This window comes from Littorina saxatilis, linkage group LG1 (genome assembly GCF_037325665.1).
Source record: "Littorina saxatilis isolate snail1 linkage group LG1, US_GU_Lsax_2.0, whole genome shotgun sequence".
In the NCBI taxonomy this organism is placed as follows: Eukaryota; Metazoa; Mollusca; class Gastropoda; order Littorinimorpha; family Littorinidae; genus Littorina; species Littorina saxatilis.
In genome coordinates this window covers 35,914,938-35,933,883 of record NC_090245.1, presented here as the reverse complement: position 1 = coordinate 35,933,883, position 18,946 = coordinate 35,914,938, and the positions used below count along the sequence as shown (strand labels likewise).

Genomic DNA, 18,946 nt, shown 5'->3' with positions numbered 1-18,946 from the left:
GGGATGGGGTTACAACCTGGGGTCTAGGGGTCGGTAGCTGTTTAAGAATGTTAGCTATTTTATAAACAATGTGTGGCTTATCCTTGATTTTAAACATTTCTTTTTCTTGGACACCCGGGGGAGGGGGGGGTGTTCCAGAACCCCGTAACACCAACCCCCTCCTCCTAATCCGCCCCTGGATAGACAGACATACAGACTGACAGACACGAAGAAAAATAACCTTGTTTGTTGTTCGTCACTGTGTTTAAACTGTTCGTTCGTTTGTTTGTTTTCCTCTGTGTGAAAATACTCTTGTTCAGAAGCACGAGTTGTTTTTATATTCTAATCTGTTTTTATTTGTTATCATTCTTTTTTTTCTTCTTTTTTTTACCAGAGAGGAGCAACATTGTGCCTTCGCTTCGCACTATCTCCTCATTGGCAACGACTTTTCAGCGATTGGTCAAGAATCTCTGACGTCATACAAGTTTTGTGGAGAGACGCTGGCCACGGAAATCGTTTCACGTGCTAACTATCTGTGGGTCGTGGTGAGTGCTGGTGTTGTCACGTCTACACAACTTCGACTGAGCGCAAAGTCTTTGCGTCAAGGTAAATGCAGGATTGTGTAAACCAGGGCTGAATCTAGGGGGGGAGGAGGGGGGGGGGGGGTCCTGGGTTCCGGAAGACGCCCTCCCCCTCCACTCCCAAACCCGGCTTACCCGACAAATGTACCTTGTTTTCTCAGGTAGAGACATAAAAAGACCCCTTTTAAAGGCTTAATTCCGACAGCATCTTGGGGGCAACCCACCCCCCCCCCCCCCCCCCGACTCCCCGCATTTCCAGCTTCTGTACCCCTGCCTAATTTTGGAAGCTCCTCCCTCTCATACACTAGGTCCAGCCCTGTAAATATTCTGTCTTTCCACTCTTGAATGTTTATTTCTTCCTTTTCATCTCTCCTTTTTTACGTTTAGTCAAGTTTTGACTAGATGTTTTAACATTGACGGGGAATCGAGGTAAGGGCTGTGGTGTATATTTGTGTGTGTGTGTGTGCCGGTGTGTGTGTGTGTGTGTGTGTGTGTGTGTGTGTGTGTGCCCATCGCTGAGGGTATGTTAAATTTATTTGTGTGCGGAAGTCAGAGCCGGCGGTTCAAATTCACATAACATACATTTCCCTACCACATATTTCAATCTGATTGATGTTTTACAGTTGATTGCGGTGAAGGAGAGATGCAGTGTTCTCCGGTCCAATGTGTTGCTCGTTCTCAGGTGTGCGATGGTCGCAAGGACTGCCACAACGGACACGATGAATACTGCTACGACTTTGCCAACGGTACCTACAGCTAGATCTTTACTGTGGACAATGGGCTGTTCAAGAGCTTTTTTCCTGGTTCCTTCTACAGTGTAGGCATTTCCATCTGTTATGTTTTCGCAATGTAGGCCTTACGGAGGGATGTCAAATATACCTAAAGGTGTACATGTTAAGGTGTATATATTTGAATCGCTCAAAATAAAATCAAGGAAAGAAAAGAAAATACTTCCATCAGGCTCAAGAACTTTTAGTATTTTGTCAGTTTGTGTCATTTGAGACATTTAAATACATTATTTATAGGCCGAGAGGAATGATGAATACGAAGATATCCGAATTCACTTTGAACGTATCAGTCTTGGATGTGCGCTGCAAGCGAAATGTATAGATTGAGACATACATGTTCTACAATAAGCGTGAGATGGCACGACATTTTCGTCCAAAATAGTGTTTTGGGTTTCTCAGCATTTTTAGGTATTTTGAATACCATAGAATGATTGTGCGATGTAATTTTGTCATCGTCAACCTTTTCCTTGGAATATATATATAAAATCGTTTTCAAAGTATGTTATTAACATTTGACACCATTTTAAAAACTGTTGACGCTGTTTTCTCAGAATCATTTTTTGTTTGTTTTGCAACGGGTTTTCCTACTTGAAAGGAAATACTTGTTTGGACATTCCATGAAATCGCAATCACTGACCTCAACGCCATATTTTGCTTTCAAGGTACTGAACTTGTCAAATCCAGGTGCACGGAGCCCCTGGGGCTTTTAGTCATACCTCAGGCAGCTATCCGTTAGAAGAACTACCAAGTTTCATTGACTTGCACCCAAACAGTCAAGAACTGCGATTTTTTTACTTTTGGATCTAAATTTAGATCAGGTAGATCACCACATCATGCACAAAAAGACACGTCACTAGCAAACTATGTCAGACGTTATCATGAGTTTGTGTAAAACAAAATGGAGGCCGGAATCACTCAGTTGAATCGAACTCCGACCACAGGCGGAAGGTATCGTTCACTGGACCACTACTTACATAGAAAGACTACTATGTAAGTAGTGGTCCAGTGAACGATACCTTCCGCCTGTGCTCCGACCAAACACCACGTAATAACTAGGTTAATTTATGCACTCGGCGTGAACAAGAAACTGTCGAGCTTCACATATGTCGTCGTTGGGTAGTTTTGGGTTTGTTTTACTACCATCGGAGGATTTTTGAACTGTAAATGCACTCAGTTGCAACAAAAACGCAAAACGAAGGCTGTGAGCTGCACTGTGCCTTTCAGTGACAACTTTATTGGACCAACAAGACTCGGAGGAAGAACAGCAGCAGCAGCACAGGGATGTTGAGCTTTTGCCGCCAGAAGGCAGCACCTGTTTCCTGTGTCGTGATGGCACGTGCATCTCTCCCCGCGTGCCTCGCTACGACTGGCGCTGGGGTGTGTGGCTGTGGTACCTCTGTGACGGCGTGCCCCACTGTCCTGATGGCTGGGATGAACAGAGCTGTGAGTCTGTCTGTCTGTCTGTATATCTGTCTGTCTGTCTGTTTGTCTTTCTGCCTGTCTGCGTGTCTGTCAGTCTGTCTGTCTGTCTGTCTGTGTGACTGGCGCTGAGGTGTGTGGCTGTGGTACTTCTGTGACGGCGTGCCCCGCTGTTCGATGGCTTTGATGAACAGAGCTGTGAGTCTGTCTGTCTGTCTGTCTGCCTGTCTGCGTGTCTGTCTGCGTGTCTGCCTGTCTGTCTGTGTCACTGGCGCTGAGGTGTGTGGCTGTGGTACTTCTGTGACGGCGTGCCCCGCTGTTCGATGGCTTTCAAGTGAACAGAGCTGTGAGTCTGTCTGTCTGTCTGTCTGTCTGTCTGTCTGTGTGACTGGCGCTGAGGTGTGTGGCTGTGGTACTTCTGTGACGGCGTGCCCCGCTGTTCGATGGCTTTGATGAACAGATCTGTGAGTCTGTCTGTCTGTCTGTCTGCCTGTCTGCCTGTCTGCGTGTCTGTCTGTCTGTCTGTCTGTGTGACTGGCGCTGAGGTGTGTGGTTGTGGTACTTCTGTGACGGCGTGCCCCACTGTTCGATGGCTTTGATGAACAAAGCTGTGAGTCTGTCTGTCTGTCTGCCTGCCTGTCTGCGTATCTGTCTGTCTGTCTGTCAGTGTGACTGGCGCTGAGGTGTGTGTCTGTGGTACTTCTGTGGCGGCGTGCCCCTCCGTTCGATGGCTTTGATGAACAGAGCTGTGAGTCTGCCTTTCTGTCTGTCTGCGTGTCTGTCTGTCTGTCTGTCTGTGTGACTGGCGCTAAGGTGTGTGGCTGTGGTACTTCTGTGACGGCGTTCACGTGCCCCGCTGTTCGATGGCTTTGATGAACAAAGCTGTGAGTCTGTCTGTCTGTCTGTCTGTCTGTCTGTCTGCCTGTCTGTCTGCGTGTCTGTCTGTCTGTCTGTGTGACTGGCGCTGAGGTGTGTGGCTGTGGTACTTCTGTGACGGCGTGCCCCGCTGTTCGATGGCTTTGATGAACAGAGCTGTGAGTCTGCCTGTCTGTCTGTCTGCCTGTCTGCGTGTCTGTCTGTCTGTCTGTCTGTGTGACTGGCGCTGAGGTGTGTGGCTGTGGTACTTCTGTGACGGCGTGCCCCGCTGTTCGATGGCTTTGATGAACAAAGCTGTGAGTCTGTCTGTCTGTCTGTCTGCCTGCCTGTCTGCGTGTCTGTCTGTCTGTCTGTCTGCTTGCTAAAAATAACCTATAACTAGCCCTCGAGCTTTAAAAAAAAATTACAACACATAGGTTTTATTTCGTGGAAGTTGAACATTTCATTTATTTTCACTCTGATTTTGAGAAGTTTCTTTAGTTTCCTGTTGTGCTTCATATAATGTTCTCATCAACCCGAAACAGATAAATCTAAAGCATATTTGAAATTGTCTGACTTGCACACTAAGTTGTATCATGTTATTTTGAAGTATTGTGGGCTTTTCACAGTGATTCGCAAAAGGCCTCCTCATTGGTCTATATTAGGCGCCGAGGCTCCTAAATATGGACCATTTTGGCATTTATGAATTTGTCTGTATTTAATTTTTGCTGAATATCTGTCAAAGCTAATTCACTCTAATTCGGCCTACCAAACACAAAATGAAACTTCTTTGCAAGAAAACAAGCTAGTTATCAGCAAGAAACAAAAAATGGTCTATATTAGGCAACCTTCCCCTACCAGGCTCTATGACGGCGTGCCCCACTTTCCTGATGTTTTTAATGAACAGAGTTTTGAGTCTGTATGTCTGTTCGACAGTGTGTCTGTCTGTCTCTGTGTGTATGTGTGTGTGTGTGCGTGTGTGTGTGTGTGTGTGTGTGTGTGTGTGTCTGTGTCTGTGTCTGTGTGTGTGTATGTGTGTCTGTCTGTCTGTGTGTGTGACTGGCTGGCTCTGGGGTGTGTGACTTTGGTACCTCTGATGCGCTGTGAGTCTGCGCGCGCGCGTGATCGGGTGTGTGTGTGTGGCGTCGTTGTCGGCGTCGTTGTCGGCGTCTTCTGTACTCGTATTGTGTGCTTACATGGTTTGTTTCAGCGCAATTTAGAAAGGAGTTTAAAATAGTTTTTGGTGATTTCGTCTCGACCAGCCATGCCAAGTGGAAGTCGATCAAGGGACACATTATTTGACGAAAAAGGAATGCATGCGACGCCAAAAGAAAAGATAAATGACGTCATTGGCGCGCATATTTGACAAACCAAGGTTTTTACCCATCATTTATAAAAAAAATTAAACCCCAACAACGCGAGAATATTAATCAAAGTACTTTGAACCATGTGATACAAATCATTTAGTTGTAATTTTTGGCGTATTACAAAGGGATTGAATTTTGGGGAAAAGAAAAACATGGGTTATTAGTCAAATGTGCAAACTTATTTTTCAGAGCCCCTGTGGCCTAATGGATAAGGCACCGGCCTCCTACAGATAGTTGTGTGTCAGCCGGGGATTACGGGTTCGAGTCCCGTCGGGGGTGCATTTTTTTCAGAAAAACTAACTTTCGAGAACTCTCTCTCCTCACTCACACAAACAAGAAGTGTTGCTATAATATTTGTTGTGTAGTTTATATGCAACACTGTTGCTATACTATTTGTTGTGTAGTTTATATGCAACACTTCGTTTTATAAGCCGTTATTCTTGTTGACAAGTGATTTAATGTTTGGTCTTGTTAACTTGGCAGTTTTGAATGTATGATTTTTTTGTATGAGTCGTTATGTTTATTTTGTGCCTCGTGAATCCGCATCTCTTTATTATTTCTTGAATTTGCCTTCCGAGCTTGTTTGTTTGTTTGTTTGTTTGTTTGTTTGTCACAATCTGTGTTCCCCTTCACTATTAATCGTGTTTTGATTTGTTCTGTGTGTATGCGATTTTTCATCATATGCGTTTCATGTTCTTCCAGACATGTGCTACCTGACCAAGCACTTCCCGGGACCCTCTCACCTGTTCGAGTGTGAGGCCTTTGATCCTCCCGCCGCTGTGTCCCGCCAGGTACGAATGTGGTCCCTGGCAAGGTGTGACGACAGGAGGGACTGCAGGCGGGAGGAGGAGGGGGAGGACAGGTGTGATGAGTCTCTGCGAGCAAGAAATGCAGGTGTGATTTAGGTGGTGCAGGTGGGGTGTTACAGGGGTTCCGCCGCCACCCCCCCCCCCCCCCCCCCCCCCCCCCCCCCCGCTGTAAAAAAAAAATTCTTTCTGTGAAAAAAAAACCCACCCACACATTTTCTATCTGGGAACTGTAAAGCCGGGGGAACAGCTAATTGTTTAATTGTCACAGTTATAGCACGAACCCTCCTTCGACCCTCCCCCGCTCAAACTCATATGTCGAAGCATATGGAAACTCAAAACTTCTTCAAATACTAACTTTAAAAGAAATAATGAGAGGCTGCTGACACCAGTTGATCATGTTTAAAATCAAAGAAAAGCCACAAATTGGTTATAAAATAGCTAAAATTCTTCAGCTTCAGGGGGGCTTTGCCCCCAGACCCACCAACCTCTGTACCCCAGCTTGTAACCCCCTCCCCCCCTTCTGGCTTAACTGCTCCGCCGTTGGTACTGTCTGGCAGCTCGCTTTCCCCTAGTGAGAAAGCAGCCCGAATGTCCATGAGGGTTACCTCACAGGACTAAATGAAATCTTGTCCTTATCGTAAATTCGTCCAGCAGTCAAGGGGCTTTAATGAATAAGGTGTCCTAAGATCCCCTCAGTCGAACTCCAGAGGGTCTGAAGACTAGGAGGTTCATGTTCTTACTTTCGGAAGTATACTTTAGTTTCCTCGCCGACACATGGTCCTTTGAGTGCTCATGTCAATTTGATGTCGACTTTCGACAGTTCTCAGAGCCCTTCACAAAAGCATTGTGGTCATACTGTTATTACACCGACGCTACAAATGTCCGCCAGAACAAATCTTGCTGAACTTTTCCTCAAAACAGTACCACATTACGCATGAGCGCCCCGGGCCCCCCGCTGTTGTGTCTAAGATTTTATACGTGTACTTAGTTATTATAGTTTCATTTTCTTGTTGTGTCATTACATTTTGTATCATCAATTGTGAGGGCCCCAAAGGGGGGGTATCATCACGATCACGGGAAGGGAAATTTTAGCTTTCACGATCACAGTTACCTTGATTTTTGTTTTCACGATCACGAACACCAGTGGCAAATCACGGTCACGGTAAAAGTTGCAGGTACAGAAAGCACGTGTCAAAGTAAACACAACCACACAGTAATTCGCTCCTCTGGATCTATTGTTTATTCAACACAAAGTGACAACTGTTGCACTTTGTTATTATTATTTTTTAAATTCTCTTTCATACACACATAGAAATACGTATCATGATTTGTAATCAGTAACTGTGACAAGAATGTTGTTTTCATTGTTTTCTCTCTCTCTCTCTCTCTCTCTCTCTCTCTCTCTCTCTCTCTCTCTCTCTCTCTCTCTCTCTCTCTCTCTCTCTCTCTCTCTCTCTCTCTCTCCACTCATACACATTCAACTCACACACCCTCACTCACACACATGAATATATACTTGGACAATTTCACATTTCCAGAGCTAAATCTTGTAAACCCATTTTCTCAAAAACTATTGGGTGGATTGAAATTAAAGTACATGTATGTGTGATGGGTTCTTTATTTTCAACTTTGCCATACAATTTGAGGTACACCATCGCCTGGTTTCATGGCCTTGAAACACAAACAGGGATGCTGCAGGCCAAAAATGGTTTTACCTGAAAGAAGCGCGCAGTGCCAGTGGCAAAGCCACAAGCCTGAGCCTGCGAAGCAGGCGAGCCAACTAGGGGGGTCCGGGGGCAAACACCCCTGGAAATTTTTTCAAAAAACGGTTAAAATCGGTGCAATCTGGGCATTATTTTCAGGGCTGTAATAGTGTTGTGATCTTGTTAAAAATCCCATTTTAGCCCCCCCCCCCCCCCACCACCACCATTCAACACACCTCCAAACTGGTGAAAACAACACTACTGTGCGCTGGCTTCATTGAGACCGGCGCCCGGTCGCGTTTCGCGATATTCACACGGATTGTTTTTGCGCAAATTTTTCAACTTCACCGGAATAAATTTGACTTTACCGGATTTTGAAAACGGCTTTATCGGATTTCCGGCAATTACCGTAAAAGTAGCATGCCTGACAAAATCCCCAACGAACATGACTTTGATCGTCTTTGACATGAGGATCAAGTGACCCAAATCTCTGCCCAAACTGGCACGTCTCCCCGCCATTGTTTCTGAATTTAACCCATTGTTGATATTAAAGTTTACAGGCGCTAAAATAAATCCAAGCTTAATGCAAAGAAGCGACAATTAGAATCTATGCCAAGCGTGTCCACGTTGCTGGGATGAAAAACACATTTCTAGTTTCGGTTTTGGCTACACGCAGACTCGATCTCGAGCCAGTCGAGGTCACACTGAGCAAGTGACAGCCGGACGTGGCAATGTCGACAGTCACAATGTCAATGATATCTCACTCAAACTCAAAGTCAAAGATCTTGAACAAATTTCAAGATCTTTGCCTACATTCAGAACAGTCATAGCGCAACATAGATCAACATACTGATATTTCGTCTTCGGAAAGACCGACCCGTAGCCTGACCTTTCCACCAATAAAGGCATTCTCGCCTCCTGCTTTGGTCTGGCTTGAATCCACAACATATAACAGAAGTTCGATGACAGTACCGCTGCACGCCATTTTTGATCTTCGAATTCGAATTTGACTGAATACACTCAAAACTTTTGCACGAAGCCCTTCCATTGGATGAAGTTTGGCAGACTTTTGCAATTTGCCTTCTGATTGGATCTCTTTTTGTGTGTGATTGGTTCTCTTAAAGGGAAGCAATCGCTGTCAAAATCATATTTCTGAATGTGTTGTTGCTTCCCTTCAATCGGGATTGGCTCCTTGACGAATAGAGGATCATAGAGTGATACAGCTGTGAAAAATGTACGTTGAAAATAAAATGCTTTGCAATAATGCCCATCACGATCACGAAAACAAATGACGATCACGATCACGAGACTTGATTTTTTTGTCATCACGGATCACGGGCAAAGTCCCATCACGATCACAGAAATGGAAATTTCGGCAATCACGGTCACAGAAAGGTCAAAAAACGCCAATCACGATCACGATTTTAAACCCTTTGGGGCCCTCAATTGTGTGTGTGTGAGTGTGTGTGTGTGTGTGTGTGTGTGTGTGTGTGTGTGTGTGTGTGTATGTCGTGTGTCGTGTGTGTGTGTGTGTGTGTGTGTGTGTGTTTGTTTGTATGTGCGTTCCTTTTCTTTTCTGCAGGACTTAAAAGTAAGCTGTACCTGAATCCAGTGACTTTGAGCCTGGTGATTGCGTTCACTCTCATCGTCATCCTTTCTGCAGTCTTCGTATTCCGCAGATCTGGTAAGGTCAACGACGACGATGACGATGATGATGATGATGATGATGATGATGATGATGATGATGATGATGATGATGATGATGATGATGATGACTTTGACGCGTTGTTGGAGGAAGAGTAAGAGAACTTTTAAACTAAAGTAGTTCTGACTTACTCAGGGGCGGACGAGGGGGGGGGGCACAGGGGGCACGTGCCCCCCCCCCCCCGAAAAAAAAAGAAAAAAAGAGAAGAAAAAAAAAAGATTTTTCTATGCTGATTCTATGACCATTTCTAAGTTCAAATGGCACCAGATGGCACCATTTTGCTTCTTTGGGCAAAAAATATTTCCGGGGGGGGCATGCCCCCGGACCCCCCTAGCAAATTCGGGCGCTTCGCGCCCATCACATTCACTTTTGATTCAAAGTGCCCCCCCCCTCACAAAGCAACTGATCCGCCCCTGTTACTTGTACAGTGTTGGTCTTTTGAAGCAATAGCCTAAATATATTTTCTTAAGATGGAGCGAAACATTTACAGATTCGCTCAGGTTTGGCTCAATTGAGTATCCTTTTCATGCTCAAACGTCAAGGGGAAAAAACGGGTTTATGCTTGTTGTCTTTCTCCAGAAAGCAGACGAAGCAGAAACGACACAGGGAGGCAACCAAACAACCGAAGAGGCACAGAATTACAGAGTTGTCTTACCAGAAAATATGTTATGGAATCCAAGGATCTGCGCACAATGACAGACAAGGACTTTGAAACGCTTAGAGAAACTATGGTGTGATCAAATCACATATTGTGTGTGTGTGTGTGTGTGTGTGTGAGTGCGTGTGTGTGTGTGTGTGTGTGTGTCTGTGTATGCGCGTGAGTTTTGTGTGTATGTGTTTGTGTGTGTGTGTGCGTGAGTGCTTGTGTGTGTGTGTGTGTGTGTGTGTGTGTGCGCGTGAGTGCGTGTGTGTGTGTGTGTGTGTGTGCTCTTGTTCCCATTCTGCATTTGAATTCGATGTGAAGAAATAAACATGCGTTACATCTGAACGTGTTTATGGACTGCCCATGGGGGGGCGTGTGTGTGTGTGTGTGTATGTGCAGTTTGCTCACTAATAAAGCCATATATCCATGACAACTATGTTGCACGTAGTACGAGGTTTGACAAAAGTCACAGGCTCACGCGCGCACTCATGCAGGCAGAAAGTGACTCACTGAACCACACTGATACGCACGTGTAGCCTAATCACACACACACACACACACACACACACACACACACACACACACACACACACACACATACGCACATACTTACACACACACCCACACACACACACACACACACAATTGCATTAACCTCTGCAACTGCTATTACAACCGTGACCACAACCAATAGAACGTGGCCAAGATCACCGGCACTTTATCCCAAAAAGAAAACGGTCATGCGCACTGAGGAGGGTGTGGTTTGAGCGTGCGGACGCATTGTCAGTTACGTCTTCGTGCCCTGTCAGCATACGCGTGCAGCGAAGGTGTTTTGATTATCTATTAGCCCTTTATTATCGGTCAGGGGAATGACAACTCATTTGTCTGTCGTCTCCAGTATCAGGTGACAAAGCAAGCTCTACCAGCAGCTACTTAATTACTCTGGTTATTCGTTCGTGACTCGACGTATTAATATAGTCAGTGTGTGTGTGCGCGTGTGTGTGTCTGTTGGTTTTTTGGTTTGCTTGCTTGCTTTTTTGTATGTCATTTATTAGAAGTTTGTATTGTTTCGATGTCAGGACAGGTTGTAAGAAAAATCTCCATCCTTTTAAAAGTACCATCATGATAATGATGATAATGATGATCATCATCTTCGCTCTCAGTCTCTCTCCCTCTCTCTCTCTCTCTTTCTCTCTCTCTGTCTCTTTTTCTCTCTCTCTCTCTCTCTCTCTCTCTCTCTCTCTCTCTCTCTCTCTCTCTCTCTCTCTCTCTCAGTACTCTCTCTCTTTCTCTCTCCATCCTTGAGTAATAAAGTTCGTTCGTTCGTTCGTTCGTTCTCTCTCTCTCTCTCTCTCTCTCTCTCTCTCTCTCTCTCTCTCTCTCTCTCTCTCTCGGTGCTCTCTCTCTCTCTCGGTGCTCTCTCTCTCTCTCTCTATCTTTCTCTCTCTGTCTCTGTCTCTCTCTGTCTCTCTCTCTCTCTCTCGGTGCTCTCTTTCTCCCTCTCTCTCTTTCTCTCTCACTCTCTCGGTGCTCTATCTCGGTGCTCTCTCTCTCTCCCCAGTCTCTCTCTCTCTCTCTCTCTCTCTCTCTCTCTCTCTCTCTCGTCGGGAACACGTTTTGTTTTCAGCGTGTGTGTTTTGCCCAATTTGCTGATATTTAATATAGAAGCTTACAAGAGAAGTAAAAGAAGAAAGCAAACACGGGACAGTACAGGGATACGGGTAATGAAAAAGGGTAATAAACCAAGAATGTACAGAAGAGAAAAAGAATAACACACACACACAGATGAAAAACAGAAAGATTAAAAAATGAAAACAAGAAGAAGTAGAAAGCAGAAGTAATCAAAAGAAGCAAAACGACTCAAAACAAAAACACTTTCGCCTGCGAGTGATTACAAAAACAAAGTCACGAAATTCACCGAGTCGGTATACGTGCAAACAGTAGATCTGCGTTTCGAATACACTTCTTCAGTCGGAGTGAAACATTATATTGCCACCGGGTCGTCAACATTAGGCCAACAACAACAAAAAATAGTCTGTTTACGGTAACATAGGAAAAAAAATAGGGTCGGTAGGTCGAGATTTTTTTTTCTTTTTTCCGAAAAAGCATATTTTAAGTTATATTGCCAAAAAACAAAGTTTTTTTAAAAATTTTTTCTCATAAATGCCACACACAAAAAGTCTAGGGTCGCGCGAAAAAATAGGGTCGGTCGGGATACCGTAAACAGACTATTTTTTGTGTGTGGCCTTACTGAAACTCAGGGATGACCTGACGCTTGACAAAAATCAGTGTTAAAAATATTGCATTCTTGTCCTTCGTATGACGAACGAACAATCTGCATGGTTATATACAACACTCATTTAGAAGAAAAAGAAGAAGTTACTTAGCCATTAAAGCATAAAAGCGTTTTAAGCTATCTGTTGCCTTGAATTCTGTGTCGTAACTGGGCACAACGTCACTCAAGAATTACTTCAGAATGACGCCATTCATACATCATCATCATCAGCAGCAGCAGCAGCAGCAGCAGCAGCATCGTCGTCGTCGTCGTCGTCCTCATTGTCGTCGTCATCATCATCATCATCATCATAGTCGTCGTCATCCTCATCGTCGTCGTCACCGCCGCCATCATCATCATCATCATCATCATCATCATCATCATCACGTAATTACTCCTCTGCTTCTTTAAAGGACCAGACCACGCTGTTTTAAAGGTTATTAGAACCACTAACCGATGACTGAAGGTTAGAGAAATGCACCTATATAAAGATTCCAAAAATGTAAAGAAATTCACCGATTCGTAGCTTAATCATTGTGATTTAATTAAAAACGTTCCGCCAAATTCGTCTGCTAAACGAGACTTCGAAATGGCCGCCAGTAGACGAGAACCGGCTGTGACGTCACTTAGTGTTTGGAAACCGAAAGTTACAGCTTACGCTCAAGTGGGCGTTTGCCTAAATCGAGCATCAACAGCACGCCGAAGGAATGCGCACGGCTGCTGATAGCTATGAAGTATAGAAAAAAGGTTCAGGCATCAGTTGTCACCTTTTTCCGATGGGCTTACAACTTCTGCAGCAAGACTGATTAACTGGAAACGGCCAACACGATGTGCTGTGTTTCGCGACACTTTCTTCCAATGCGAACGCAGTTAAGCCGGCAAGAAAACCTGGCACACACAAAACAGCTGTTGCCTAACGCAGTTCCAGTTCCGACAATTGTTGACCACTCACAGGAGGTCAGAAACCGGATACCAATGTCATCAGAACGATCTGCTTTCACTAAACGCAGACGAAAGGAAGTGAGTACATGTATACTGAATGTGTTCTGTAAGGGATAGGGGTTCAGTGTCACTGGGCGTTTTTGTCAGACTGACAGTATTTGTAGTGGAATGGCATCTGTTCCTAATTTTAAGCACATGTGTTAAGATTACAGATTAAAACATATATATCTGTTACTACATGTCCGTCCCCATGCACCCACCTTAAAGTTCCCTCTCTCTCTCCCTCTTTTACACTCACCTGGGTAATCGATGAGTCTCAGGTTTAATCAGTGTCCGTCCATATACACATAGACATTCACACAAACACACACACGTTGTTATAGTTGTTATCTAATTCAGTGTTGTATTAAATAGATAAAGAAATCGTTAATACAGCAAGCTTGCATGAATAATTTGCTGTTGTCCTTTTTTTCAGATCAGGTTCTGTAATACAGTAATTATAATTAATACAAGTACAAATTCATGTTTGCAGTCATACTCATAGTGTGTGAGTGTGTGTGTGTGTGTGTGTGTGTGTGTGTGTGTGTGTGTGTGTGTGTGTGTGTGTGTGTGTGTGTGTGTGTGAAAAGCACTTTGATACTTAAAACATCTGTGTTATTTGATTTTATTACAAAACTGCAGTCAGAATATTAAGCAGACCTATTCCAACAATACATTTTGATCAGCAGTAAATGTAATGTCAAATTATGAACAACAATCATGTGAGCAGATATATCTAACAGAAACAAATAGTCTGGCAAAATAATACAACCAAGTACATGTGTGGACATCATCATCCACATAAAAAAATTGATTGTAGGAAGAGCACTCTGTGTTATTACCACTGCTTCAGTCAAACTGCCAGTTCAACTTTATCTCTGTGGGTTGTTTTTTTCTCTCAGAGTAACATGGGGAAAAAAAACCTTTAAAAAACTTGCATGCTACAGAGCTGGATTGTTTCTAGTGATCATGCAGCATGATTTATCCGCATAGAAAACTACTGAAACACCTAAACAGAAATAACAATGTCTACAGAAAAAACCCACTGTTTGATTGCTGTCTGTAGTACTCCTCTTGCTAACAGTGGCATTAAAATAATTAAAACTAAGCTATGCTCTCTTGGGGGGGAAAAAGTGCTCTAAGTACTTTTTGTGTCTACATAGGCAAAACAAAACTATGCAATGTTTCAGATTTCCTGACCCACCCTATGTTTTTCCTCCTTATCCTGGACTATTTTGGACTCTTACAAAAATGTAGGCTACTTCAAAAATGACAAATTTTAATTTTGCAGGCTTACAAGGAAATTGACTCTTCTCTTACAACCAGAATACACCATGATTTCAAGCAAATAAAAAACTACATGCACCTGAGAAAAAAACAAACTTTAATTCAAGAAGTTAGACCTCCTAACCCCAGCTTTTCAATTCAATTCAATACGTTGTTGATGTTGATTATGGAGCTTAACGTCCTCCCAGGTAACTAGGGACCTATATTGGGGCATGATTTTTTATACAATGTTAAAAGTGTAGGGTGTAATGGGGGGGAGGGGGACTGGAGGGTGACGGGGTGTAGTCGCTAATAAATTTAAAGGTGCGTTTATTATCTAATATACCAGACATTTTGTTTTGGCTGGTGTACAGAATAACATCACATAAAATCGCACTCGTAAAACATACAAAACACATAAAATGTACACATCAGTACACACATAACCCAAACCACACATATCCATACCAGCACCATCACACACATATCCACATACATACTCTAGTTTGTACATTATAAAAATAAATACATTATGATTAATATCATTACTAGTCAACTTAAATTAAGGCTCAAAATAGGTCTTAAGATGGATGTTATTTAGTGTAATGAAGAGATTATAAAAACCAAAAAAAAGCTATGAGAAAGAAAGTATGAAAGAATGATGCCCTTTCTCCGGTGAAAGTTCTGCTGATTGTGGTAACTTTTTTTTCTGTCTAAAACAGGCAACAGGTTAACTGAACGAGCTGTTTGAGGGGGTGGTGATCCTAACACTGGCCTATGGCAACACTGGCCTATGGCAGCTACAACAAAGCTCTGCATACACAGCAAGACTACAATGCAACAGTGCCCAGACTTTGACTGCTACAGGCTGCTTTCCCATGCAAAGTACAAATGCAAGTGTCCATAAACCAGGGTTTAATACAAAGTCATGTAGTATGTGAGTGAGTTCTGATGAAAAAGTGATTGTGTTGTAATATTGGTTATTACTGAGTGTTGATGTTACAATGATTACATTATAAAAACAACAACAGAACAATGTGAAGAGCAAACTTCTTCTGTGGGCATGCAAGTGAGTTAATCTTGTGTGTGTGTGTGTGAAACTATATGTGACTGAGTGTTACAAATTTAAATGACAACAGTTTTCTTGATAGCCTTTAAAAACAACAACAAATACATACATTTAACAATCAAACAAATATAGGCACCTCAAAAAAAGTTGTATGTACACCTTCGTGGCTGGTGATGCATTCTTGCTCCCCTGCAAGTTTTCATTCTACAATGTACCTCAGGCTAGCTTCCTCTCTCTCTCAAATCTGCCCCTCCCACACAATACAACAGGTACAGTGGCCACTCTGACACCAGTCTCTGAAATAATCAAGAACAGTTAAAACTGCGATGAGCTGTTGTTCTTTTACTCGTGAATGCAATGCATGAACACTTAAACAATATCCCACTTATTCGCGAGTGCGTTGACAAGGCGAGAGTGAAAAAATAGCACAGACTCGAAAGCAGACGATAAGTTCAGCACAGAGAGCGGGCGTGTTTACCTTTGATCGCTGAGACAAACAGTGTCGCAATTTTCATCGTCACTGTTTCACTACTGCTGGAAGTGGCCTCCACCCTCATCTTTCATGCTTGATTCGAGGAGAGAAACCGGTAGTTCGAACATGTACGGTTCAATTTCGTCTGCAGTTACGCTTGTTGTCATGTTGGTAAACAACCATCTCCACACGGTGTGACGTCACGGATAATTTATTCATAAGCCAGTCTCGCGAAGATCACGCGGCACAATGGCGGGTCGTTTTGGAGAAGAAATCCGTCGCTTCGGTCACAAAATTCGTCGGATTACGGCCTTAGAAGATTCCGAAGTAAACCAAACATTGTTGAAGACGGTAAGAAAGTGGTTTTCTAACTAACTGCAAACATCGGGAAGTGTTCGGTCGCGCAGGAACACGATTCGAAGCGTTTTTGACGCTAAAACAGCGTGGTCTGGTCCTTTAACTGATGTAACCGAGTGCAGAAACACTACGATCACCTCGGGAAGCGAAGTGCAATCAAACAGGATTGAAAATGTTAGGGCTAATTTCTTAGCCCTATAAAAACTGTTATGCAAACCCGAAGGTTTCCATGAACATACAGACAATCGGAAACCACCAGACCCCATCACTAACAGAACTCTACAAACCACAGGTGTTGACTTTAAAGGCCAACAACCCGGGTGCAGAGTCCGTTGTGAAAGGAGCGGTAGCCTCCCCTGTCACACTTTAATTTTCACGGTTACAACAAAAAGAGAAGACAACAAAGGAGAGAGCTGCTCGACCAGAGACAACTAAAGCTACTCAGCAGACGTTTTAGCCTTGATCGTCAAAGTAAAATTGAAAAAAACCCAAGTATCATCTATAAGAAAAAGAAAGGGGTACATTTCAGATAAAAAATATATTATTAGTCGTAAAATCTGTTCGCTACATTTATTTGCTTCTCGACTATTTCCTCCTTATTTCTATCTTTGTTTCCGTGCGACACGTGAAAATCGTGACACATGCTAAACCCTTGCGTGACAGCCAATAATTGCGTGCAGCTCTGAAAAGCTGTAACACGATCTCATAATATCATTCTTACCACAACAACGCCCTTCGGTATACATCAATGAAAAACTGTCATTGGTAGGTATGATCGTATTCTGTAAGTACCGGTGTGATGTGGCTTGCTAGGTGCGCGAAAACAAACTCATCTTTCGCGTACACATAAGGCAAGAGAAGTAGGTAATGTATGACGTAGTCTTATTGAAATAACCCTCATGCAAATTCGGTCTGCTTTCTCCCTGGGGAAAGTGAGCTGCCATACAGTATGAGTTGACGATGCCAATGTTTCCTGTATTCACGTGTTCATGTTTCCAAGCCCTGACACCTTCGCTGTGAATTTTTAAAAAAATCAAGGGGAAGGAACCATAGCCGATGCCGATGAGTTCGTAGATTATTCATGCCAGAACCTGTTCACAGCATGTTCAGATAAAAGTGCCTTCCTTTGTGTTAGCCTATGCCACAATGTTGAACGAACGCAGATCTGCCGAGGCTTTCACGTGCGATTGGATTGGATTGGATTGGATTGGATTGGATTGGATAAGATTTACAGTCCAGTGAGGTTACCCTCATGGAAATTCGGGCTGCTTTCTCCCCGGGGAAAGCGAGCTGCCATACATACGGCGCTACCCATATTTTGTTTTCCTGCATGCGTGTATTCATGTTTCCTGAGACTTAATGCCGTGTGAGATGGAATTTTTTTTTTTTTTTACTTTATTCCAAGTCCCACGGGTATTTGATGGACATTTTTATCTATGCCTATACAATTTTGCCAGGAAAGACCCTTTTGTCAATCGTGGGATCTTTAACGTGCACACCCCAATGTAGTGTACACGAAGGGACCTCGGTTTTTCGTCTCATCCGAAAGACTAGCACTTGAACCCACCACCTAGGTTAGGAAAGGGGGGAGAAAATTGCGGCCTGACCCAGGCCTGAACACGCAACCTCTCGATTCCGAGCTTAACTCATTGCGATGTGTGCATCTTAACCCTTTCTACCCCACCTATGTTGACCAAGTTTTTTTTTTAGCCGAGATCAGCTGTGCTGCAGCAGGTCACTCAGAATTGTAGTAACTGTGTAGGAACTGTGTATCAACACGATGGAATGCAGGCGTTAGATCGACGTTACAGGAAGCGACTGAAGTGACTGTGTGTACGGATATATCCGTACCAGGTCAGATAGAGGCATATGAGTGGGTACGAATATATCCGTTCCTGGAAGACAATGAGTTAAGCTCGTTCTCCCAAATCTACAACCTGGTTGATTTGGTTAAACACGATTTTATTCCTACATTATTATGTAGGGTGGCTATAACATAGTACAATAGACACACTTGGGATCACACAACAAGCTAAGCCTATGCTAAGCGTGGTTACATATTTACATCTAGATGGGAATTCCTTTTTCTTGTACTGTCGAGGTCAAAAGAGTGCGTATACCCTTGTTACTATTTATGCAGAGTGAGAATTTGTCCTGAAGCAACTTTGTCAGTGATACCCATGTCAATCTGTAACATCAATTCATGATGATTCATGCACAACGTTAATGTCGGTACGTGTCCAAGTGGAATGCTACTCCTATACCCTCTAAAAGTCTGAGGGGACTACTATGCAGTCAAGGGAAAACCAGTGTCTGGCCTGTCTAAAAACACCTCCGCGTGAGGGATTTCGCAGCCAGCGCAGTGAAGATACAGAGGGACAATTTTTCTCTGCGCCCGCGCCAGCCAGCAGGATGTCTCAGAACTGTATGGTGATTTGTATTTTACTGTTTATACGGGAAGGTGTCTGATGGAATTCGCATCATTGTGTCGTGCGAGTATTTATCAAACATCGTGTTTGTACTCCCGTGTTCCTGCTGACGAAGGTTAAAACGCTGTATAAGCGCAGATGTTATATTCAATCCATCTAATTGTCTGTTATGTGCTTTTTGTTTTGTTTTGTTTTGTTTTATTTTTATGTTGGGCCTTATTTGTTCATAAACTTTACAAACTAATCAT

At 43.4% G+C, this 18,946-nt stretch overlaps 1 protein-coding gene and 1 non-coding gene across 2 annotated transcripts in view; both read left to right on the top strand.

Annotated features, from left to right (window-relative positions):
- LOC138968338 (uncharacterized) overlaps positions 1-9,988 on the top strand; it is a 14,990-nt gene extending 5,002 nt beyond the window's left edge. Inside the window, exons 4-9 of the mRNA XM_070340899.1 lie at positions 374-585; positions 1,184-1,306; positions 2,573-2,791; positions 5,692-5,883; positions 9,084-9,185; positions 9,786-9,988. Of these exons, the coding sequence (XP_070197000.1) occupies positions 374-585; positions 1,184-1,306; positions 2,573-2,791; positions 5,692-5,883; positions 9,084-9,185; positions 9,786-9,943 (1,006 nt within the window). The 3' untranslated portion in view covers positions 9,944-9,988. The remainder of the gene's footprint in view (positions 1-373; positions 586-1,183; positions 1,307-2,572; positions 2,792-5,691; positions 5,884-9,083; positions 9,186-9,785) is intronic.
- On the top strand, positions 5,180-5,268 carry Trnar-ccu (transfer RNA arginine (anticodon CCU)). The gene is given in 2 exon segments: positions 5,180-5,216; positions 5,233-5,268. It is a non-coding gene; the product is annotated as a tRNA-Arg (tRNA).
- Positions 9,989-18,946: the final 8,958 nt, after the last annotated feature.